Source organism: Sciurus vulgaris (genome assembly GCF_902686455.1).
Source record: "Sciurus vulgaris genome assembly, chromosome: 14".
Classification (NCBI taxonomy): Eukaryota; Metazoa; Chordata; class Mammalia; order Rodentia; family Sciuridae; genus Sciurus; species Sciurus vulgaris.
Genome location: NC_136475.1, coordinates 28,032,864 through 28,057,926, shown reverse-complemented (window position 1 = coordinate 28,057,926; position 25,063 = coordinate 28,032,864). Strand labels below are relative to the sequence as shown.

Genomic DNA, 25,063 nt, shown 5'->3' with positions numbered 1-25,063 from the left:
TGACTAGTTTGCTGCCCTGTCCTCTGACCCCCAAAGAATGGAATCCTTGAGACAAGCAGTCCAGTGCTCTGTCCTGCCATCCTCCCTTCCATCTAACCACCCTCGGAGTTCCAGGGCAGGAGAGAACTTGGCGGAGAGAAGCCCACCTACTCCTGTCCCAACAGTACCCCCAAGGAGAGGTTGGTTGGCCATGCTGGGAGGGAGGTCCAGAGGGCTCTGCACCTTGGAGTGGCCTCCCTGAGGAGGTTTCCCAGCATGGGGGTGCTGTGAAGGCCTGGGGGACCCTGAAGCCCTGGAGGGAGGAGGCTGCTCTCCAGCTTGTCTGGTTCAGTGTTCTTTGTAAAAATCAACCATCTTGCCACTTCAGGGATCTGTGGGATTTTTGCAGCCTGGGTGGAGGGTGGGGGAAGCAGTTTTTAACACTAAGCAACATGAAGGCAAATTCGCTGACAGCCACCCGGCCACATCCCCCGCCTTTCACTTGGGTGTTTTACCTTCCACAAAAGCTCTGGGTTCTCTGTCGTGCCTTTCTTTTTTCTTCCTGGATCCCAATTGTCAAGCCTTCAAGAAAATGCACTTCAGTCCTTTGTCACTGAGTGTAATTTGATAAACTGAGCAGAAACACACTGCTCTCCCCATCCTTTCAAAAACTGTTACTGCCAGAGAAAGAGGATGAGGGAAAGAGATCTGAGGTCTTTGAATGGACGTTTAAGCGTGAGTGCACGCGCGCACACACGCACATGCACACACACAGGCTCACTCACATACCAGGACATAGAGTTGCCTGGGGTGGGAGGAGGTTGAATCCCAGATTCCTGTGTGTGGGGCCTGGGCCTGGGGTCCTGGGACGGATGCCCTCCCAGCTCCCAGCGACTCCCCTAGTTGCAGGCCCTTGTTGCAGCCGCCCAGTGGGCGGTGCCAGGGCAGGTTTCAGGCTATAAAGGGCTCTTGGCTCCCTGGGCCTGAGGGAACGCCATCGCTGCGGCAGGATCCCTGCCAGCCACAGCCAACTTGGGGCACTGCCGGTGTCCTATCCCCACCGGGCAGGCTACTCTTTTCCAAGCAGTGCTGATTTGGACATAGCTGTCAGCTGCGTTCCTCGGCCCTTCCATAGGCAAGTCCCTTTGGATTGCTTTGGGTGGGGTTGGGTGTGGGACGGGAGGAGAAGGACTGGATATGGGGGCTTTGACAGGGGAGGATGGGGTATTTCCATTTCTTGAAAAAGAAAACCCTTCTGTGGCATGTCTGAGCTGAGATTTCTGAGATGAGGCGTGGAGTGAGACTTGGTCCTTGTTTAGGCAAAGGAGAGAGCAGCAAAGTTCTTTTCCAAAGATCACCCCCTTCCCAGAGGGCTGCAGCAGAGTGGGTGAGGGGCTGTCCCCTAGCAGGTTCTTTCTGAGGGGCTGGGAGTAGAGTCAGGCCAAGCCTGCATCTGGAGGTACCGTCACTTGGACAGGGGTTGTTATCTGTAGAAACTGAGGGGGAAAAAACTGAAGATACCTGGGTGTGGGGTAGGAGGAAATCTCACTAAAGGACAAAAAAAAAAAAAAAAAAAAAAAAAAAAAAAAAAGGTAGGAAGTCTTTAAGAAAATACATAGAATCCAGAATCCAGAATCCAGCTTTGGATTTAGTAGCACTGCAAAGAGCAGGATGGTATTTCCAGAGAAGTGGGTGGGCAGGGTGGGTTTCTGGCAGTCGGTGGTTTGGAAGTGGTCAGCGCACTCTCTAAACGGCTTCAGAGCCTGGGTGGGGGTCACGGAGGAGAGCTTGGCCCCTGTAGGCTGCAGAAAGGCACCGTCTGTGGCACCACGGGGACTTCCAAGCAGACTTGGGGTAAGTGTGCTGCCGTACCCCTCCTTCCCATCCAGACTGGACAGCAGGGGTCCAGCCCCTCTTGGAATAGCCAGGGCACAGTCCGAGTGTCCTCTAAACTGTCCTTGAGAATCGGACACAAGAAGGCTACTGCCAACCTTGTGGCGCCTGTTCTGGAGGGAGGGCATGGAGTGGGAGAAGGTAGGCAAACAGGCCCCGGGATGAATATCTGGGACCACAAGCCAGGATCCAAAGCCAAAGGGGCCCTCCAGGTCTGTTGGAGGAGCAGTTTCTATTTGTGCGCTAGAGGAGTGTCTAGGCAGGACCTATGTCCAAAGACGTTTGCAGGCAATGAACCCCACCCTGTCAGGCAGGGTATGAAGGGTACCTTAGAATGGAATGGGACCAGCCTGAGACCCTGGGGAAGGTGAGGAGTCACTAGGAGTTGCGTTTTCCAAGGGTTCCTGGCTGCCAGTGAGGCAGGACAGGGCTAACAGCAGAGAGAACTCTCTGAGGTGGAATCTCCAGCTTTGTCCCCAGGCTAGACTGCCTATGGTTCTGTTGGAGACCTGTGCGAACTCTGTGGCCGCTGAGCACACAGCCCTACCTCTTGTCACCTACTCTCTTTGATTTCTGGACACTCAGGCCACCCGCGCCTTTATCCTGGACTTCCCCTTTCTATTTGACTCTAGTCTAGGAGGAAGGAGAGGTGGTTTTAGGGAAAGCAAGTGAATAAGCATCAATTGAAAAAAATTAATTCGGAGCCAGAACTCTGCAAAATCGAATGTAAAATCAACCACTCCCTTTGTTGTCGGCTTCGGTCGTCAGAGGCATGGACATTAAACAAAGGAGGAGTCGCCATGAGGGGCAGGGTCTCGCGGCTCACGGGGTTGTGTTCTGGTTGCTGGGAGAGGGACTAGGACAAAGCAATGGGGACACGGAAGTGGGACTCGCCTCCAGTTTTCTCACCAAGACAAGAAGTAATATGGAAATTCGGTGTGCTGAGTGGAGACGATATCAAATGAGAACCATAGAAGAGGTTTGTTGGTTACGTGACTGCACACATGGAAGGGGCTGGGAAGGGGCACTGGCTTTGTTCCTTTGGGCATAGAAGGTCTAGGATGGATAGCACCGCTCGGCAGCTTCATGCCGCAGTGAGAAGCTGGACTTCAAGCAGACTTGCCCTTGTGGGGTGCTCTGCTCATTATCTGCATATTCTAAGGGTGCCTGAGGCCTGTCCTCCATACCCTCCAGGTCCCTTGCAAGCTCTGCAGATTTCATCGAGACTTGAAGCAGCACCCGACTGATCTCCCAGTCTGCACTGATTTCAAAGTGCCTGAAGGGCTACAGGGAGGCTAGGGAGTCAGTCCTGACCCAAAGTTTCATCATTGCAGGCAATAGCTGAAGTGTCCCCTGGGCCTTTGAAGGGGTGGTGGGGTGGGAGTGAAGAGGAGTTCCTGTGATACTGGCCATGCTGGCATGGAGTGGAGGGATGCTTTTTGGGGAGAAGGCAGATCATTCTAAGGCCAAAATGAGAGAGAAAAAAATTCTGAACTAGAGCCAATTCCTTCTCCCAGAGCCTCATGGATTGAGTTGAACCCCAATTCAGTATAGTTCATGAGGGACTGGTTCCTCTCCAGGACCAAAGGTGAACCTGAGTAATACTTGTTAGTACTGGCATTTGGTCTAGAGTTGGGGACAGGGTCACTCTGTGATGAAGATTAAGGGTCAGTCTGGGATTAGGCTCAGGAGGTCTGTTTTAGCTTTAGGACAGGGTTTGGATCAGACCAAGGACTGGATCAGGGCATGTCAGAAGTCCACCTGAGACTGAAGAAAGAATATCCTTCAATGAGATCTGACTGGCAAAGATGGTGGCTGGCCCTGCTCTGTCCTAGTCACCCTCTTGAGCCTGCTCCACAGTCCCTGGATTCCATACTCTCCACAGTGCCTCCAGGAAGTCTTATAGAATGAGAGTACCATGGCTTTTCTGTTCTTTTTTCCTAAGTGAGTACTCTTTGGGACTTGAGCAGAGACATGGTTTCAATTAGGCAATCCAGCAACTTTGCTGTGGGGCTGCAAGTCCTGCCAGGACAGGCAGGTGGGCAAAAGAAGGACTCAGAAATGCTTCCACATGCCCGCTCCCAACTCCTTCTCCATACCTGAACAGGAAGAGAAGCCAGACAATGGATGGCAAAAGACAGTTCACAAAAGCCATCCCTGGGAGTAAGGGAGTGGGGGCAAGGCCATGGGTGGTGTGACTTCTGGGACTCTTATCCTGGCAAAGTGGATACCTCCTATGGACTCTCAGTTTGATGGCTGGGAGGTAGGCATTCCACGGCTGTGGACAAGAATCCTCTGTGTGTATGTGCCTTTGTGTGTGTTCAACAATTGCCTGTGCATCTGTTTGCATCTCTGTAGGGTTGTGTTTGTGTTCAGCGTGTTCAGAGATGAGTGTTTACCCTGAGGGATCCCCAGGGTCTTCTTGCCCACCTCACCACTTCAGGCTAGTGCCAGGAATCTGCATTCTTAGGATTCTTCAAGAGGACAGGGCTTCGACAATCTCCTCCAGCCCCATGCTATCCCATTTCCTTCTCTGACAGGAAATGGGATAGGACTGTTGAGTCTGGCCTCATTGCTCCTGGGTTGCCCTGTCCAGATTCAACAGTCCTGTGAAACGTCCTCCCTAGCTCTCTGTCTCTGGGGCCACAGAGGTCCTGACAGGGACTTTGTGAGTGTCCGGGCCCCAAGCGGCCTGGGAGTGGGGAAAAGGGAGTCTGAGGACATTGAGGCGGGAGCTCTTTTGGAGCCTACACACAGGTCCTTGGGAGATGATCTCTCGCTAGGAAAAACGGTTCAGCAAAGGGAAAGCGGGAATTGCTTCCCCTGAATCTGTAGTACCGCAACTGTCCACCAGGTGGGGTTCCAGGGCAGAGAGTGAGAGCCGAGATGACCCAGCGCTTGTAGTAAGAGCCCTACTCCAGGATCTCTTCTGGCTGCATCAACCTGAAGCGCTCACTCCGGGAGGGACAATAATTTGCGCTCATCTTAGACGCTCATGCACATTCTTTTCTAGGGAATTCTAAGGAAGAACAAGTCCTGGGTGCAGAAGAAGTGTTAAAAGGGAGGCTAGTTTGGTTACACGCACACCGCCCTAAAACTAAAGGTGGGATGTCTAGTCTTTCTCTGGGAGTGAACAACAGACACAGGGGATAGGAAAAACAGGACGCGCGCGAGAGGGAGAGCCAGTCACTCGCCAGACAGATGTCGGGAATGGTGTGCATAGCTCTAGCATAGGCTCTCAGGAGGAGCGGCCAGATGACGGACAGATGGATGGATGCACGAACGTACGGTCCCAGAGGGAACAAACCTGCACACGCACCACACTGCTCCACCGACGTGGGTCTGACTCGGGGCGGACTCACTCGCGCGCACACACAGGTGCGGCCCCGGGCCACACGCACACTCACATAGGCACGCGCGCTGGGCCCTCTGCTGCTGGAGCTGAGAAGGTGGCAGCGCTCGGCCGGCTTGTTTATTTACTTATTTATATCACTGAATGTTGGTACCGAACTCCTCCCGCCCCCGGGTGCCGGGCCGCCGTATTTGTCCCTGGCTGTCCCTGGGATCAGCACTGGGGTTCCTGCGATGCTGCCGGCAGTGGACACGGACTACGAAGTGTGTGTGTAGCTCGGAGGTGTTGGAGAGGAGGGGCTGCAGCGTCAGGATCTCCGGACGCTCACGGGGTCAGGGGAACCTTCAAATTCTGTAGTATAAGAGCCTTGAGGGAAGCAGGACCTTGGCATCTGAGGTTTGGGGAGGTAGGGATCAGGCATGGGGAACGGGGCTGGAGAGAATTAGGAGTGCCAAATCAGGGGTCCTGGGAAGCAGGAGCCCGCGAGGTCCCGCAGCGGAGAAGCCAGGGACCCTGGACGCGGGCTCCGGGGCTGGCGCCCTTCAGGCAAGGGGTAAACTGGCCGGGACCGCCGGTACGGGGTACGGCGCACGCGGGACTACTGCCTGGAGCAGGAGGGGTCCGGGGACCCGGAGGGAGGAAAAGTGGGAGGGAAGTAGCCTAGCAGCCAAGCGGGCACTAAGCGAGTGTGTACCGTGTGTGCATGTGTGTGTGTGTGTGTGTGTGTGTGTGCGCGCGCGCGCGCGTGTGTCTCATCTCGTCCGTCTGTAGGTGCCCGGCTAAGCGAAACGCTGCGAGAAGGAAGAGAAGGCGAGAGGTGAACTGAGTTTGATCCTGCGGCTGCTACAAGTGGGTCCTGCGCGGACGGCGGGCGGCGGGCGGCTGGCGGCGGGCGGGGCGGGGCGGGAGGCCGGCGGGCGCTCACACGCTCCGGCCGCGGGCCGGCCTCTCACCACGCCTCCGGCTTTGTGAGCGCGCGGGAGGGGGGTGCTGGCGGAGTGCCCGCGGCGGGGCAGCCTCCCGCCTCTATATAAACACACGCATCGCCTCGCTTTGGCCTCAAATTCACATTGAGAGACGCTTTTAAAACCATCAGCCCTGAAACCCTGCTTTCTGCTTTCCCTCCTCTTTCATTCCTTCTGCCTTCCTTTCTTTTTCCCCCTTTCTTCCCTCAGCAGCAACTCCAGAGCCGAGAGACTGCGTCCCCGGACGGACTGCCTTTGCTTAATTGATACAATAGCCCAGCTCGGGTTTTCCACCTCCTCCCCCAACCCCACCCCGCCTCACCCCTCCCGCCCGCCGCCGCCGCCGCCCCAGCGCCCGCCCGGGGCTCTGTCGCCGGCTGCGGCCCGTCCGGCTGCGGCCCGCCGGCTTCGCACCCGCGCTCGGGCCGCTGCGCCCGCCTCACCGCTTCGCCCTCTGCGCCGCCTCGGGGTGCCGCGGCGGCTCCCGGGCTCCGGCGCGTCGCCGAGGCAGCCCAGGGACTCTGGCTCCGGCCTCTCCACTCGCCTCAGCTGGGGAGCCTTCTCCCTCGTCCCCAGAGTTTCTGGGTTCGTTGGAATTTTTGCATTCAACATTTTTTCTTTTCACCTAGGAATTTTTTGAATACTTTTGACAAATCGCACTTTCTCTCCGCTGGCTCTCTGTTCCTCTTCTTCTTCTTTTCTTTTCTTCTTCTTCTTCTTTTTTTTTTTTTTCCCGAGCAGGGGAAGGGGCTTACGAGAGAGAGGCTCCCGCTGGACAAAGTTTTCCAAAGTTTTCCGAGTGTGATGGTTGCGGAGAGATCAAATCCACCAGCTTGACTCACGGCTTCATCTCACCACCCCTTGAGCAGCCCCTAAGCCCGCTGTAAAGGAACAAACAAACAAACAAACAAACAAAGTTACACCCCGAGTCGCCTGTCTCCTCTCTCTTTTAGGCAATCTTTTCCCCGCCTCTCTCCGCTCCCCTCGCAGCCTCCACTCCCCTTCCCTCGGCCCCTTCCTCTGTCTCTGTTTCGGCTGGAGGTGCCAGGACCCTCGGCCGCAACCTCCCCTCCCCCGCCGATCCGGTCAGGCCCTCCCCTCCCCCGTCGCGGCCGGCACAGCCAATCCCCCGAGCGGCAGCCAACATGCTCTTTGAGGGCTTGGAGCTGGTGTCGGCGCTGGCCACCCTCGCCGCGTGCCTGGTGTCCGTGACGCTGCTGCTGGCCGTGTCGCAGCAGCTGTGGCAGCTGCGCTGGGCTGCTACCCGCGACAAGAGCTGCAAGCTGCCCATCCCCAAGGGCTCCATGGGCTTCCCGCTCATCGGAGAGACCGGCCACTGGCTGTTACAGGTAAGGGCGCACTCGCTCCGCTGCTCTCCGGGGTCCGCTAGCTGCGAGCGCGGGACCGACCTAGCCGCGGGCAGGCCAAAGGGAACCGGAGTTTGAAGGCACAGGTCCCCGCCCCGCCCCTTCCCTTCTCCCAGCCTGATCCTCCCGGGTTTTCCCTGCCCGCGTGGCTCGGAGATCAGTGGCGCCGGGTGCGCTGGTTCGGAGGACTGATTAAGAGGGGTTTCAGGACCTGGCGTGACTCCCAGGGCTGACCTGCCTCTGTTGCGGGCGACAGAGCAGGGGTGCATGGAGAGGCCTGGGAGCTCCACGCACAGCGCGCGTTGGAAGGGGCGTCCAGACAGTCACGAGCCACTTTCGCCTCTTCTTTGCGCTCCAGGACCCAGTGGGGATCAGCCGTCTTGGGTGTTAACAGTGTAGCGGGGAACCAGAAACTTGAGGCCGGAGAGGAGGAGGGGACCATAGCAGCTTGAATTGCCCTCTTAGACCCTGGCTGAATTCCTGCCGCTTAGCCAGGTAGTTCATGGTCCTCACTAGTGTGTGTATTTTGTGGTGGGAGAGGAAGAAGGTAACCCAAGGAAAATGAGAGGCTAGAGACTCGAGGGCTCTCGGCTTTCGGGGAAAAGGGTCGATTTACTTATCGGGTGTGGACAGTTCAGCAGGAGAAAGAAACTTGGGAGAAGTACGTGGGAGATAGAGTTTGCTCGTAGACGCTACCCAGTCCCGCTCTAGTGGTGATAATTGGGGTGGGGAGCGTCGAGGACCAGACCCAGGTAGGTAATGGGGAGATTAACCTGGAGTTAACCTTGTCAAATGCTAGACAATCACTTTTGCAATTTGATACACACCAGGGGTTTTTTTTTTGGGGGGGGGTGGAGGGTACACCTCTGAGATAACCGCGGGAGGTTTGTTAGAGTACACGTGTGTACTACTTGTTTGTCCACTGGGTGCTAATGGGCCTTAGGGGAAACCTGGAATCCTGAAACAGAGAACCCTGGCACTGGAAAGGTGAAGCTAAAGGTGAGCGCGGGGATCTGTCGGTTTAGAGGTGCGAAAGCTTGGCTTGACATTAACAGACGCGTGCAATTTTTGTGATCTCGCGCGCGCACGCGCGCACGCACACACACACACACACACACACACCACACACACACTGAACACTCTGAAGTGACAGCAGAGCGTTAGTGGAGACAGGCGGGGGCGAGGTTCCTTTACCCTGTGGTCTCTAGATATCGCAAAGTTGGTCCCAGTCTTATTTTGGGGGGATGTCGGTCCAATGGGGTGGGGTTCACTTCAACCAATCAGATTATCTCCCGTAAGAAATCCCCAGAACTTCCCCCTTGCTACCACTCTTAAAGGGTTAACTGCGGCGGTGGTCTAGGCTTTTGGCCGCGAATTTAGAAAATAAAATAACTCACTTGGGCAATGGCTTCCTCCTTGTTAGAGCCAATTCGTGGAATCACCGGTGTGTTTCCGTCTCCCCCATCCCGTTTATTGACCTTCACCCGCTACCCCCCGGCGTGGTGTCTCCTTGACCTTTTTTCCCCAATCCCACAAGGGCCCTGGGGGTTTGTGTCCAGTCGGCATAGAAGTTGGAGAGAAGGGACACATCCATGTGTCCCAGGGCCCTAGATCCCGCGGGGGGAGGAATAAGAGGGTGCGTGCTGAGGAGTGCTGAAGGGGTTAATGGGAACCCTCTGAATCCCAGGGTTTTTTCGGAGTCATTTATCAGATTTTACGGGGGGACCTCCAAGGGCTCTCCGTTTCCACCGAGCGCCATCTAAACAGAGCCCAGGGCTAAAAATACAACATTTTTGTATAAATTGGACTCGCGGCCCGCGCGGCCGCCCCTATGAAAGTCCTCTTTGTGAAGACCGTGGAAACGGCGGACAAATAACTCTTTATTAATGCCACAAAAAAACGCACTTTAATTATAGTTAGGCAGATCAGAGGCGGGGGGTGAGGGCGAGGCGGCGGCGACCTCGAAAAATTCACAACCCAACTTTTGTGTCGAAAGAAAAGAAAAACAGAAGAAAAGAAGGAGAGACGGAGAGTCAGACCGAGCGAAGGATGCGGTATAGCAGACGGAGGAAGGGAACCCCGCGCCTCATCCCCTCCTCTGTCGCACCCTACCTCCGCCTTGATTTTTCTTAAAGGGGTAGACGGGTCTACAATGGCGTCACGGTGTGTGTGTGTGTGGTGTGTGTGTGTGTGTGTGTGTGTGTGGGGTGTTTCTCCCGATCATCTAGCCTGGGAGAGGGACAGCGTCCCCCGCGACCCGGCCCCCTCTTGGCAGCTCAGGAGCTGCCGACTAGCTCCCTGTCGCGCACCCGGGCTGGAGGCGCATGTGGAAAAGTGATTAGGGATCTGAGTTCTGCAGAGTCACTTTTCGCTGCGCTGGGGTATGTACACGTCTAGCTGGAGAACAGCTTTGAGTGGAAGAAAGGAAAACGAGGAGGGGGACCAACCCGGGAAAGGGTAGCCAAGTTGTCCCGTCGGGGGAGAATGACCCGGTAGGTCTTGAAGTCTGTTAGCGGGCAGGAGGGGAGACTGGACAGGTAGCGCCCCTTCCCTTCTCCCCGGTGCTGCCCCGGCAGGAGAAGGGTTAATTTGGGCTGTGGTGGCGAGTGCCGACGTCAAAGGTGAGCGAGACGCCCCTGCCCCCGCCCCTGTGAGGTCCCCTAGGTTTCCGGTACCCGCGCGCGGCGGGCTCCGCCAGCTCTTTCGAGCGCTGGTCCGGGACCCGGGCCCCGCAATCCTCGGCTCGCGCCGCAGCCGCCGTCGTCGGGATCCGGTTACCTGCCCGGGTCGCCCCGCCCGGTCCCACCCCGCCCAGCGGGAAGCGCCTTCCGCCGCGCTCGCGTTCCAAACTCCAGGGCGGCGACGAAAGTCAGTCTCAGTTATTTCCAGGGCAAAATGCTTTAGGAAAATCGCGGCTCTTGGCCCATAACTCCACCCTGAAGAGCCCGCGGAGGGCCGCAGGGTCCCTGCGCGGGCCACACCGGAGAACAGCGGAAACTCCAATCCCAGTCTCTAGTGACTGCCTCCGGGCACGGACCGCTCACCGCTATAAATAATCTTTGGCCTGCGGCCACCCCGCGGGGTCTCGCCAGCTCGTGGCCCGGAGCCTGGAAATATTTATTCCGAGAGGCTCCCGAGCGCGGAGTGGCGGGAGGGGGGCCAGAGGATTGAGGAGTGGGGGGCGGAGGCTTTAGCTTCAGGTCTAGCAATTCGGGATACCTTTTCCTCCCTAAAGTCATTACTAAAAAACAGCGTCCCGGGGGTGCCCCTGGGCCTCCCGCCTCCTCACGTTATTTATTATACTCTAGGCCCTACTTCCCAGTTCTTGTGCACGCTATGAAAAATAAAACCTGCGTGTGTGTGTGTGTGTGTGTGTGTGTGTGTGTGTGTGTGTTTGGGGGTGGGGGTGGGTGCCGGGGGTGGGATCAGCCGTCCCGGCGGGCCTCGCAGACCTTCTGTGAGCCCTAAGAGAGCTCTTGTGTGGCTCCCACAGGGTTCGGGCTTCCAGTCGTCCCGGAGGGAGAAGTATGGAAACGTGTTCAAGACACACTTGCTGGGGCGCCCGCTGATCCGGGTGACCGGCGCGGAGAACGTACGCAAGATCCTCATGGGAGAGCACCACCTCGTGAGCACCGAGTGGCCGCGCAGCACGCGAATGCTGCTGGGCCCTAACACGGTGGCCAATTCCATCGGCGACATCCACCGCAACAAGCGCAAGGTAAGAGCTCTCGTTTCTTCTACACCGCAGGAGTTCTCGGAGCCAGTCAAAGAACGTCCCAACTCGAAACTGCGCTCCCTTTTGCGCTCCATGCTCCAGAACTCCGCAATCCCCTGCCTAGACGGCGTTCAGCCTGAATCCAGGGCCTAGAGAGGCCTCCGCCTGGTCCACTCTCTTGCTGGCCTACTCCGCTGTGGGCACCACCAGGCCCAAGGGGACCTGTTTGGGAGTGGTTTGGACAAACGTCGAACGCTTGGGATCGGGGAGTCCAACGCCTGTCCTAGTAGTGCTCCCCAGAACTGGAAAAAGAAGGGGGCGGGGCGGGACAGTAGACCTGCGCTTTCCTTTTCTCCGCTTTTCCTCCGGGAATTGCAAGGACTGATCGGTCTAAAAATCAAACCTGGCCCTCCAACCACAGGTTGCTTTGAGGTCGATGCAGGCATGTGATGTGCAAGGGGAGCTGGAGACAACCTGTGGGCAACGGTTAGCGGGCTTTGCTCCGGAGAGGTACCAAGAGCTTTGGGCCCCGGAGCGCACCTTTCACAGTGGAGGAAGGGAGAGGGGTGGGTGAATAGCCTAGGCGCGGGCTGAGGATCAAAGTGCACCCACCCCCCGCTTAAAGAGGAAGAGAAAGTGGGTGTTTATCCTGTGGATTTCCCGAGCGGCTGAATGCGGCGCAGAGAAGGCGAGCCAGCGCTCACGGAGCAAGCCTCCCCACCCCCTCCCAGCGCTGCGCGGCCACCGCCGCAGCCGCGGCTCAGAGCGCGGGCGGCACGTGCTGTTTGAACTGCAGTAACCCGAAAGCTGAGCCGGCGGGCGGGCGGGGCGCCGGCCTGCGGGCTTGAAGCCGCCAAAAGGGAGGCTGCCCGGCTCCCCCACTCCATTTTTTCCATTGGGTCAGAGGAATCACCCAAGTTTGGAACCTAAAGGAAAGGAAGAGGCGGCCTCTCATTCCCGAAGAAGTGGGGGAGCGCGGGAGAGGGGAGGGGCAACCCCACCGCCAGGAGCCTGTGTGTGAGGTGGTCTCGGTGAATGTGGGCAATTGTGCTGTAATCGCCGACAACACAACCCATAGTATTTGATGTCCTCTGAACCGCCTGCGAAGGGTAATTCTCCGTGGCAGACAAAAGAAGGAAAAATCCAACGGAGGAGTCTGGTGTGCACGTACTCCCATGAGTCCCCTGATAAAGCGTGTATTTCAGAATCTGGAAAGGGGCTCCCAAAGGCATCTCTCGCCCCTCTGCCTCATTCAGGGCTGGAAGCAGTTAACTGCAACTTGGGGACAAATGCAGGGAGGTTCTGGAAAGTGGGAGAGGATGTTGAGATGTTCTGGGGTGTTGGGGTGAGGGAGGGACTATAGACTTAGGAATGAGGACAGTTGATTTTTCTTTTCCTCTTAGTCTCTGAGACTCCACCAAAGGTCCATTCCAGAGAGTGAGGAGAGAGCTGAGACTCAGGAGCTTAGCTTGAATACAAATCTGCTTCATTTACTCTTTAGGGGAGTTTGTTGCAAAACGAGACCCTGAGACTTAGGTTGACGTGAGAAGTGAAACCAGTCAAGCAGCAAAGAAATAGCAGGGTAGAGTCTGCAACACAAGTAGTCCTACTCAGCCCTGCCCATTTGGGACTGCTGAACGCAGAGATGGGGCTGGGTTACTGGGAGGAAGGAGGAAGCTGGGCTGAGGACCAGAGTGTGAGACCCCAGGTGATATATTAGCAAGGCTTAGGGTGACTCTGTTGCCTTGGAGTCCCACCCACTTTCTGTCCAACTTGGCTTTGAACCTTCCAATGCCAGGTGGAAGAGAGCCTGCCTGAAAGACCCAAGTTTTTGACCCTACTTTATCCATTTGGAGGCAAGGGGACAAGAAAGGGGACAGCCTAGATTAAGTGCCAGAGGAATACACAGGACAGGAAGAATGGCAATTGGCAGGAGATAGGACCAGAAACATGACGACTGGCTGAGGATCCTTCTTCTGAGCACCTGGTGCCGTAGATTCTTAGAGAATCATGAGAAGCCAGTACATACTGAGTCTTCTGAAGCGCAGTGCAGGGGCCCCTCTCTGTGGAGTTGTGTGCTTGTTACGTGGAAGACAGATGAAGGGCTCCTTCCCCGATTCTTCATAATTGATGACCCCTGATCCTCAGTTTCCTGAACCACATAGGGAGGCACAGAGAAGCAAGGAACTTGATACTGCCCTCAGGAAGGAGATTCTCGGGAGGGATAAGAGAGTACTCTGAACACCCATGTTGTCCTGGAAAGATTGGCCAGTCTTTGGGACTCAAAGCCTGGAGGGTACTATGTGGCCAGGGTAGGGCTGCAGGATACCACTCACACTACTGTATCCAACCCCATGCTGCAGTTAGGGACCTGTCTGCAGAGTGGGTTGCTGGGCTAGACCCTGGCCTGGTTAAGATGTACGTGCAGGAAGTGGGGCCCAGGTGTGCTGGGGCCAGGCTGGCAGGGAGCTAGAAGCGTCACTGTTTCCATTGGGGCTGGTGGCCCACCCCTTCTCTGGGAGGTCTGGCCAGATGTGCAGGGAGGGGGCTCCTCATTGCCATCACTGCACTCCAGGTGTTTGGCCTGGCTGCCCTGGTGGTCTAGGGCAGCTGGGATAGGGTTGCCAGGGAGAAAGTCCAGAAAGTCTTGCCCAGTCTAACAGCATCACCCACGAAGTCAGGCCTGTGTCCCTGCAGCTAGGACCTCAAACTCCCTCCCTTCTCCTTTGGCATCCCTCCCCAACTCAGGGTCTGGAGTGTCTCAGATGGAGTATGTAGGGAGGCTAGGGTATTGTCCAGGAAGAGTAAATGGAGTCTGGTTGGGCAGGTGGGGATGAGAGGGTTGTCAGAGACATGGAGAAGGAGGTTGGGGGCGGGTAGTTTTGGGTGCCACACAACAGGATTGGGCATCTTCTCTTTCCTTTGAACATTAGGGCTGGGCCTCTTTGCACCAAGAAACTAGCAGCTTCAGTGCACCCCAGATAGTGGTCCCGAGATACCCTTAGGAATCTTGGGGAACGTCTCAGAGGATGCACTTAGCCTAGAAGCCCCCGGACTGGGTACCCCAGGAATAGTCTTCTTGTCCCTTCTGCTCAGGCCCCTGCCTACAGGGCCTCTTGGCCTAAAGCTGAGGTGGGGGAACAGGCTTTGGAAGCAGGGATCAAAAAAGCGATTCCTGGGCTGGGGAGATAGCTCAGTCAGTACAGTGCTTCCATCCCCAGTACTGCCAAAAAAAAAAAAAAAAAAAAGCACTTCCTACCCACCCACCATCCCTCACTAACCTGGCCTTTGGGCCTTGTCCTGGAATAGGGGTGGAGGTCATGTTCAGGGACAATGCACTCCTCTCACAAACCCAGTATATCCTGGAGGACCTGGGGTTGCAGGCTTCTGGGGGAGGCCAGCCCACATCTGGCTTCGCAAGGCCTTTGTGACAATGCAGTCTCGGGTTGCACAGTCATGTCCAGTAGTCTTAACTCCAGGGCAGAAGCTCTGACCTGATTATATGGAAAGGCGGGTGGCACTGCCAGGCAGCCGAGCTCGCTGGGAGCTGTGCCCTAGTTGCCTAGCATTGGCACAGAGCCTTTGTTCTGCCAGCCAAAGTCCTTCACCCAAAAGTTACTGTAGCGCCAGCGGGTGGGGTGTGCAGGGCTGTCGAGTGGGCGGGTGGTAGGAGCGGAATCCCTCTGAAGGTCAGTGGGGGAGGAAGCTCATGGTCAGCCACCAGAGTGCCTCCCTCTGCATTCCCTTGTGCTAAGAGCGGGCAGGTGGCGGCTGGGCCTGGGGGCATCCCCCTCCTGTTTTCTTTCCTTCTTCCAGGGTGGGGAGGGGTATAAGGCTGCGGTGCAGGTTGATGTGTTTGCTCACTCTCCCAGCCTTGGAAGACAAAAGTGGCCTTGGCTGGGAGTGGGGAGGCTTGGCTGGGGTCTGTGCTGGCACTGAGCCCCCTGTGTCAGTCACTGTATCCAACCTGGGTTCCCCACGCCTAAAGGAAGGGACTCCCTTAGAAATGCCACAGCAACCCAGAATAACCCAAATACAGTCCTTACCCTTAGGATAGACTTGGCCATAGCCGAGGATCCCTTGAGGATTCCCAATTTCACAGCCCATCAGTGTTGGTAGAGGGCAGCGTCGTGGGGTCTGGAGCAGTGAAAAGCAAGGGCTTCAGGGTCCCTACTGGTGTGGCCAGTCATGCCCTGCACTGTGACCTTGGGAGGCCCATCTATGGGCCTCAGCTTTCCAAGGGGACATTGTTGTGGCTAGAAGGGAGGAAGAGCAGGGGCCATCTCTTGTGATAGGAGGCTCGCAGGTACTTGCAAATGCTCTGTCCCCTCCCCCAATGGTGTATGTGTTGAAGAGTTAGGAACACAGGGTGAGACCTCAGAGCTGGAGTCCAGTGGGGGACAGGTGCTCTGTTCCTACACATGCAGGGAAGGGCCATGTGCAGGCTGGGGAGGGGGGTGTCTGGGTCCACCCCTCCAGGTCACCGGCAACTGAGTGGGGATAGGTGCATGGTGAGTCTGGGCCCCAGTGGAGACGCAGGCAGCTGGGAGAGGACTCCTCTCATGTCCCCCTCCTTGGATATAAAGTACACACCTTGGTGTGACCCCTGTGTGGACGAATGGCTGCCTCGGTGGCTGCCTGCCTTCTGTGTTCTTTCCATTCCACAGGCCTGGCTTGGTGGCATGGCCAGGTGGCCTGACTGGGCCCCCACTCCTCCTGGGCAGCTACTTCCATTTCTCCCAGTCTCAGTCACTTGCAGGGACAGTGGGCTTCCTCTTCGGCCTTTTCTGCTTCTTGTGGCTGCCCATCCATTTGTCCAGGCGCCTACAGCTACCAGCAGGTGACAGGGAGGTTACCTAGCCAGGTGGGGCTGTGGGAGCTCGGTCACAGAGCTGTCCCCCTCCCAGGAGCACTGGATGAGAAGCAGCAGTGCCGAGAGACCTGGTGGTGGGGAGGGACCAGAACATTTCTAGAAATGATTACAGGGAATTGAAACCTTGTCAAGCCCAGTGGGCCCCAGGTCCTTGTGTGGAATTAGCCCCCCCCCCCTTCCAGAAGAAGGGCAGAGAACCAAGGACATGGGCTCTTGAAACTGATCATGTTGTTAGGGACACTGCGAGGTTTGAGGGTTATTCAAGGTATATGCCTCAAGGTGGGAGACCATCCTCCCTCCTGCCCCCACAGCTCCCACAGGGACACAGGGATGGGCGTTCCCAAGTCTTCTGGGACCCTCGGCCCTTACCCTCCCCCGACCCCAACTCTGGTGCATGCTCCTTACCTGCGGCTCCCTCTGCAGAGCTTTGCACTGGGCCTGGGCGGTTCCCGGTGACCTTTGTCCGGCATTCTTGGCTCATTTTTGGGAATTCCCAGGGAAGCCCCAGAGGAAACGAAGCAGGCCTGGCTTCTGTGATGACTGTGGTCAGGCCAGTCAGCTCTGGGGGCCGGAACCCTTCCTCTCTTCACACTGAGCCACTCCTGGGCACCTTCCCAGTGTGCCCGAGTCCTGAACCCCCAGCAGGCGGCAGCCTCAGACCCAGCCAGCCCGGACTCTGCCCTGGCGGCACCTCCGCCTCCGCCTGTCCTTTGTGGTGGGCGGTGGTTTCTGGGCTGCCCTGGCTTTGGGAAGTGCCTGCGTTGTTAACCCTGGGCACAGACCCAGGGATGAAACCCTGGAGTCTTCCCAGTTCCTGGGAGGACCCCATGCCAGTGCAACAGCTGGGCTGGAGGCAGGGGCATGGACTGGTGACCTCTGAGCAAAGCCCTCTCAGGGCTGGGGTGCCTGCCACCTGCCTTTGTGTGACTTCACCTCAAGGGGGCTCCGAGGAAAATCAGGGGACAGCTGGGTATGAAAGGGACCTTGGAACATCCGGTTTGACCTTCATAAAACCAGTGGGAAAGCTAAGACCCAGAGGGGCAGGAACCTGCTGGCTGTCACTTCACAAGCTAGAGGTTAGTCTGGACGAGAGCGCTGGTTCTGGCTTCAGTTCTTTATTCAGGGGCCCCCAGCCTCAGAGCCCTGCAGGTGCAAGGTACAAGGGAGCTCCTGTCTTACTCAGGACCCCTTCCCACCTCTGGGTCCAGTGTGGACCTCCTTTCTTGGAGTCCTTGCTCAGGTCCTTCTGGGTCCTCTGTCTTCTTGGGTTTGTCCTGCCCTCCTGGGCCCCAAAGCCAGAAGAGGAGTGATGCAGCCGGCCATCGCTAGAGGGCGCAGGGTATGTGAACTTCGGGCAGACAGGTCCTGTCAGTGGTCCCGTGTGGCTTTCCCTCCCGGCGCGTGCAGGTTAGGCATGTTCCCTTTGTAAGCTCTGGATCATTCCTCCTGGGTCACCGTAGCTCAGGTGGGATGTGAGAATGGGGGCTTGAGCACTGTTGGGTTCTGGGCTGCTTGCAGGGGATAGCATCTACTTGGCAAGTGGATATGGTGTTCTGGTGCCCAGTGTGTTTGAGGCAGGTCACTAGGTCAGCCTCACCATTTTATAGATGAGGAACTGAGCCTCAGGAAGGGGTGACTTGGCCCAGTCACATATTAAGTGGGTGGATGATCCCTGATTACATATCAGGCTGCTGGGTACCCGGTCTATCTTTCCCCATTGCCCACTGTATCCTGGGACCCAGCTGGCTTTGACTTTGGCTGGTCCTGGTGGTATGGCCTTTTCCATGGCCCCCTTCCACATGCTCATTTGGGGGCCAGGTCTTCTGTGTGATGGGGGCCCTTACCTCTGTCCCCTCCATGACATCATTCCTAGTCTGATCAGCTCTGGACACTGTGACCTCCAGGTCCGCTCCTACTCCACTGCCAGCCTCCCCACAGAGGCCTGATCACAGCAGAGTTGTCCTGACTCCCAGTCTCATTTCCCAATGAGCCTGTTCGGCTCCTGCACGGTACTCTCTGCTCACCCTAGGGTCTCTTTGCTGGGTTGTAAGGTTGTAAGGGCCCTTAGTTGCCCAGTGCTGGGCTCTGGGGCAGAGCCCCACTTCCAACCATCAGGACCCCTGTCTAGACTCCTAAGGGCACCATGGTGAAGGGCTGAGCTTTTATTCATAATCCTCCAGGACCTCTGGAGATTCTCTGGGAACCCCAGACCTGGGCAAGGTGTGAGTGACCCGCGTAGGCCTGAGTGGACCTAGGTGACCTCCTATCATCCTTCTACCTTTCAGCTGTCCCTTGTAGCAGGAGTGGCCCCAAACAGTGCAGGCCTCTCTGCCCTTCACTGGCCTCCCACCCCCTCCCTTTGCCCACCGGGAATTTGGGAATGAAAGTACTATTGTGCTTGCCTGGCTGGGCCACTGAAGGGCCAGCACTGTTATTTCTGCAAACCAGCCCTCCCATTAGCCATGCAGGGCCCAGGCCAGGAAAATGTTACCTTTTCCTCCGCGAGCTGACTGCAGGGGAAATTCTCACATTTACAGTTTATGCGGTGGTTGGTTTGGGGGGGCGGGGGAGGACATGCGCGTGTGTGTGGTTTTCATGGGGCCGTGGGGGCTCCCTCCCCTGCACTGCCCCTCTGCTCTCTGACTTCACCTATGACCTATCCCTAAGCTCCAGTGGAGGGCACCCCTTCTGGTCTGACCCCTGAGGGGAATAGAGGTTGCTGGTTATAAGAGACCCACAGGCTGTCAGTAAATAAACTATCACCCTCCCTCTCCTGCACACCAGGCGACTGTGTGAAAAACGTGTGTGGTGGGGTGCTGAGCGGATCAGGAGGCTTTAAGGCAAGGGAGGTGGAAACAGGGACTCCTTGACTACTTTCGGATGGTCCTGGAAGGTGCAGGAATGGAAAGGGCTTCTCTTGTCTTTGTGATCTTTTTGGGGTGGAAAGTCATTGTCCCAGTTCCCCCTGCCTCTAGATCCCACCATAGAAAAGACATTTTAATGGCACAGCTATTAATAAAGGCCCTAACATCGCGGTCCAGTGATTGTTGCATAGGAAGTGGGAACAATTTTGATTCCCAGGAAGTTCAGCTTATGGTCTAGCCTCCTGCCTGCCCATCAGTGGAGTAGGAGAGCTACTTATTGCTCTCCTACCTCCTCCCTGTCCAGGACTCACCTGGGACCCACTTCTGGGAATTGGAGAGTGGGCCCCTGCAATGAAGAACAGCCTCCCTGCTCCAGCTCCACTTGCCCCACTGTTGTACCCGCCAAAGCTGGAACAGCCTCATCCCCCAGACTTGTTGGCAGCTGGACTGCAAAGTCCCCCAAGGCTTTGCTGTTGTGTGGGGCACATATTTTTCTGGGAGTGAGAAAAGAGATGATAGCACAGGGCACCCTGTGAGTTCCGTGGAATTTCCGGCTTGGAGTAAAAATGCTGAGAATTGTGCGTTCCTCTTGTCCTCCCTGCCTGCTCCTCCCCGCCATGGGAAGTAGAATGGGGTTCAGAGTGGGAACCCACCAGGGGCCTGCCTCGGTGGAGGGAGAGGGGACGGGGGCGTTCCCTGGTTGTGGTCTTGGAATCTGCCTCTACCTGGCAGAGCGAGGGCCGAGTCAGCTGAGGGGCTGAGCTCATGCCTGCCGCTCTGCCCTCCAGATCTTCTCCAAGATCTTCAGCCATGAGGCCCTGGAGAGCTACCTGCCCAAGATCCAGCTGGTGATTCAGGACACGCTGCGCGCCTGGAGCAGCCAGCCCCGAGGCCATCAACGTGTACCAGGAGGCGCAGAAGCTCACTTTCCGCATGGCCATCCGGGTGCTGCCTGGGCTTCAGCATCCCTGAGGAGGACCTCGGGCACCTCTTTGAGGTCTACCAGCAATTTGTGGAGAATGTCTTCTCCTGCCCGTCGACTTGCCCTTCAGTGGCTACCGGCGGGTGAGCACCCAGGGCCCAGAAGGCCACCCTCAAAGAGGGGACAACTGAGACAGGCATCAGGCACCAGACGTAGGGGAGAGATGTCCGTGGGAGGGTGGACTGGAACCTTCCTGGCAGTCCTGAGCTCAGATGGAAGTCTGACTGCTCCATTTCCTCTCAGGGCATTCAGGCTCGACAGATCCTGCAGAAGGGGCTGGAAAAGGCCATCAGGGAGAAGCTTCAGTGCACCCAGGGCAAGGACTACTCGGACGCGCTGGACATCCTCATTGAGAGCAGCAAGGAGCATGGGAAGGAGATGACCATGCAGGAGCTGAAGGTGGGAAGGGCAGCCAGCAGTACTGGCACCCACGCTCTGTTCTGGTGCTTTCCCTGGAGCAGGTGGAAAAGTGCCTTCCATTTCTTCCTGTTCTGGTCTGGCTCCACACATGCTTTCTGAGCAGCGGTGGTTGGGCTGGAAGGTGCTGGATAAGAAGCCCAGCTGTGTCCTTGCCCACCCTGCTGCGAAGGATGCGGTGGGGCCACCCCTGTCTGCCCACAGCAGCAGAGGGCTCAGGCCTGGGGTGAGTGGGTCCTTCCTCACATTGGTGGGTCCTGCGGGCTTGGTCTTGCCCATAGTCACATCTACCGATTTTTAAGAAGATGCTGAAGTTTGGCCCTTAGGCCTCAGCATCAGTGGCTGTTTGCATCTTAACCCCACAGAACCTCCAGCACCAAGTTCATTACCTCAGTTCTAATCATGGCCACCTAAGGACAACAGGTCTAGAGAGGAAGCAACTTGCTTGAGGACAGCCTCCGCCCCAGGGGAGATTTGGGCCCTAACTTGGGCTCTAACCATTTGGTGACCCTTTGAGCTCTCTTCCTCCCCACATGCCTGAGCCCAGCTGGCCTGCAGTCAACCGAAGTGCTCCCTCTGGGCCCCACACAGGGCTCCCCTGCACTGTCTGGGGTGTTCCACCTGAGAAACATCCTTAGCTTCTTATGCCACCCCACAGACCTGCTCACCAACTCACTTGCCACAGGTCACGGACACTGACCAGAGACACCCCTGCCCCACGCTCTTTTCTTTTCCTATTCCCACTCGCTCCGGCTTTTCTCCTGGGAGGCAGAAGGAGGCCAGAATGACTTTGCTACTTCACAGGCCCTTCACCACCCCTCTGGTCCCAGCCCAGATTTGTAAATGCAGGCTTGGACTAAGGTGACCTGCTGGGGCTTTTCTCTGGAGCCTCAAGGCCTGAGGGACCCCCGAATCCTCTGGGGCCATGTCCGCTTAGTCTTCCTACTGCAGTCCTCTTCCAGGTCTTCAAGGATATGGTTCCAGGCAGCCTCCAAACCCTGTCTGCCCCTCTGGCCACCTAACAGGTATCCCTCTCCTGGAGATGGAGGAGGAAGCAGAGCAGCAGCAGGAAGGCCAGGGCTGAGACCCCATTATCTGCTGCACGTGCACAGTGCCTAGCTCCTTGCATTGGTCTTTACTCTTCTGTGAGCTCACTGCACTGACTGGGCCTGTTGCTACTGGCCCAGGAATCCAGCAGTGAGTGGGAAGTGGCCCTACCCAAAGGAACCAGCTGGCTAGTGTTTCCACCCTGGGTGACAGCTGGGTGTCTCCCGCTCAATCAAGAACTAACTGTAACTCCTGTGTCCCCGGCAGCCCTAAGATTCTGGCATGCGAGGCTCAGATGAGTAGAACCAGCAGCAGGAACAGGCAGGGCCCAGTGCTGATAAACCTGTGTCCTGGGGACCCTGGCGGAATGGGGCCGCCCTGCTTGGCTGGTCCCAGATGGCCAACAGCACCCTTCCTCCCTGCTGCTGCAGGATGGGACCCTGGAGCTGATCTTCGCGGCCTATGCCACCACGGCCAGCGCCAGTACCTCGCTTATCATGCAACTGCTGAAGCACCCTGCCGTCCTGGAGAAGCTGCGGGAGGAGCTGCGGGCCCAGGGCATCCTGCACAGTGGCGGCTGCCCCTGCGAGGGCAGCCTGCGCCTGGACACGCTCAGCGGGCTGCGCTACCTGGACTGTGTCATCAAGGAGGTCATGCGTCTGTTCACACCCATTTCTGGCGGCTACCGCACCGTGCTACAGACCTTCGAGCTGGATGTGAGGCTGGGCCCTGTGGGGCTGGGGCTGAGGGGCGCTGGGTGCTGCCTGAGGTTCAAGCTGCCCTGTAGGAAAGACCCCCCGCCTCGGGACCCTGGGTACTCAGTCGGAGAGGGGCCAGTGCTTGATTTCGGGGAGCTTTCAGTCATGGGAGACACGAGCGCAGCGTGGGAAGAAGCCAACCTGGGTGTCACTTGTGGAGCTGTCTGTGGCCCGCGCTCAGGAGGATGGACCAGCATGCCCAGCGGGAGGCTGGGGCTGACCAGGCCTGAGGAGCTGGGCATGGGGAGGGATTGTCTCTAGGAAGAGGCAGGTCTTGGATACCTGGGCATGAGGAAAGGCAGGTGGGCACTCCTGGGCCTTCCCCTGGCCCCCTCTGGTTCTCATACCCACTCCTGGGTCCCCATCTTGCTCCAGGGTTTCCAGATTCCCAAAGGCTGGAGTGTTTATGTACAGCATCCGGGACACCCATGACACGGCGCCTGTGTTCAAAGACGTGAATGTGTTTTGACCCTGACCGCTTCAGTCAGGCACGAAGTGAGGACAAGGATGGCCGCTTCCATTACCTCCCGTTTGGTGGCGGGGTCCGGACCTGCCTGGGCAAGCACCTGGCCAAGCTGTTCCTGAAGGTGCTGGCGGTGGAGCTGGCCAGCACCAGTCGCTTTGAGCTGGCCACCCGGACCTTCCCCCGCATCACCTTGGTCCCTGTTCTGCACCCCGTGGATGGCCTCAGTGTCAAGTTCTTTGGCCTGGACTCCAACCAGAACAAAATTCTGCCTGAGACAGAGGCTATGCTGAGCGCTACCGTCTAGTGGAGCTCAGGCCCACAGCCACCTCAGCCCAGCTGGGCAGAGGGCCGGGGGTGACAGAGGTAGAAACCTGTGTGTGGGAGGGGGCTGGAGCCCTGGAGGGTCAGTGGCCCCCATGCTTGTCCTCCCCCAGGCACCTGGCAAACCCTACCCAAAGCCAAAAGGGTCACGTTCTTTCAGGGGACAGGGCTCCCCTCCTGTCTCCTCCTTTCTCCAGAGTCCCCTCACTTCCCACCAGCTTAGCTCCTGGGAAAGGGCCTGACTGGGCTCTGCATGCCTGTTACAGTGTTAAGTGTCAGTTGGCTGTGCTGCAGTGTGTACCTGTGACCTTCTGAACTGGTTCCCTCCTTTGTCTTTTAGTTGGTGGCCAGGTGGTCGTGCTGGGGGCGGGAGGAAACAGAGGCCCCACCCCATGCTCTCCTCGGCACCCACCCCTCTGCCAGTGCTCGGACAGTGCGCCTCGTGCTGTGGCTGGCAGAGAACAGCACCCTGGGTGACCCAACACAAGTCAGCGTGGGCTGGGCAGGGGCTGCCACCAGCCTGGAGAACACCTGCTACCCGGCCCTGCCAGTTTGGACATTTGAAATTACCTATTGCTGCTACTGTTCTCTCCTCTGACCTTGGGGTGAGGAGCCCCAGGCCTGATCCCCAGCATTCTCCCTGGTGGCCCTGGGCAGGTGCACTGACATCCCGACCCTTCTCCCAGGCGGGACCCCACTGAGCCAGGCGCTCCCTGCTCTACGTACTGAACTGAGGCCCTGGGCTTTCCCACTGCCCACACCCCCACTCCTCCTGAATCTGTATTTATTTACTGATCTTGGCCATACTGACTTCTGAAGCAAATATCTCCTTCACTCACTAGCCTCCATCTCAGCTGTCCTTCTCAGGACTTCTGTGAATGAAGAGGAAGGGGTCTCTGGTCAAACCCGGCCCCCGATCCTACCAACCCCCATCCCCTTGCCAGGAGCTGAGCTGAACAGCCCTCTTAGGCTCCAAATTATTTGGTTTAACTTCAGAGCCTCACTCTTAGCTGAAATCCAGTGTCCGCCTGTTGTCACCTGGTGGAGATGGGGACATAGCCCATTGCCGCCTCCTGTCCTGTCAAAAGCCCCGAACATGCAGATTTGGAGGACACCACAGTCTCTTACTTGGCCACTATTCACCCCAGTGCCCCCCAACTCTGCTAGTGAATATGGGGCAGGATACGGGTTCTTCTGACGGAGCTCGAGGCCTCCGTCTTTCTTTCCTTAACCCTCACCCTTTGACCTTAGCCCTTGGGAAGGTGTCCTTGAAGTCCCTTCCACCTCTACACCAAGCCACTGTCTGCTGAAGCCCAGCTCAGGGGTGTGGGGAGGAGGAGGAGGAGGCGAAAGCAAGGGAGGAGGAGGAGAGCCTCCCCCAGAGCTGACTCAGGCCCTCGTGTGGTCTGGAGGCCCTGGGGGGAGGCTGAGCAGAGCCGAGGAGGAGGGTACGTGTGATTTGTCAGAAGTGTTTTGGTTGCGAGTGGTCCAGTCCAGACGACTGGGTGAAAGAGGAGCAGCTCCGGCCTCTGGTATTGTGAGCGTTGGCTGTTGGGAGCCCTCCTGGGAGTGGTTTTGAGGGCTGTTGGTGAGTCTCTAAGCATATTTGTCTGTTTTCAGATTTTTCACTGCTTTCTGTGTTTTCCTGTTGCTTTTTGATGTTATAAAAGCAATGAGTGCAAAAAAAACAAAAACAAACAAACAAACAAACAAAAAACAGAACAAATGAAAGCAACAACAAAAACAACCTAGAAGAAAGGATCCCCCAACTGCTAGGGTGAGCAGCTCAGTGACCCTGGCTCGTGGTGTCCAGTGGAGACCCACACAGACCCCACCGACATCTCCCCAAAGGGTCCCTGATCAGGAATGGGGCCACATCACACAGAATGTCCTATAATCGCCAATTCCCAAATGTTTCATTTGTTTCCTATTTTTTTTTTTTTTTTCTTCCCACTACTAAAATCAGTGTGGAACAGACATTGGTGGCAAAGATGGTGGGACTTTTTTTTTTTTTTTTTTTTTAACATTAGCAAAATCCCTCAATCTTCACTCCCAATTCTGAAA

At 57.0% G+C, this 25,063-nt stretch overlaps 1 protein-coding gene across 1 annotated transcript; it reads left to right on the top strand.

Annotated features, from left to right (window-relative positions):
* Positions 1 to 995: 995 nt before the first annotated feature.
* Positions 996 to 25,063, top strand: LOC306643454 (cytochrome P450 26B1-like). The gene is given in 13 exon segments (XM_079109578.1): positions 996 to 1,114; positions 5,996 to 6,073; positions 7,143 to 7,538; positions 11,050 to 11,274; positions 19,797 to 19,892; positions 19,894 to 19,959; positions 19,961 to 20,033; positions 20,036 to 20,073; positions 20,234 to 20,389; positions 21,886 to 22,170; positions 22,588 to 22,617; positions 22,619 to 22,675; positions 22,677 to 25,063. Coding segments are annotated over 11 exon segments (1,536 nt in total). The 5' UTR covers positions 996 to 1,114; positions 5,996 to 6,073; positions 7,143 to 7,334; the 3' UTR covers positions 22,983 to 25,063.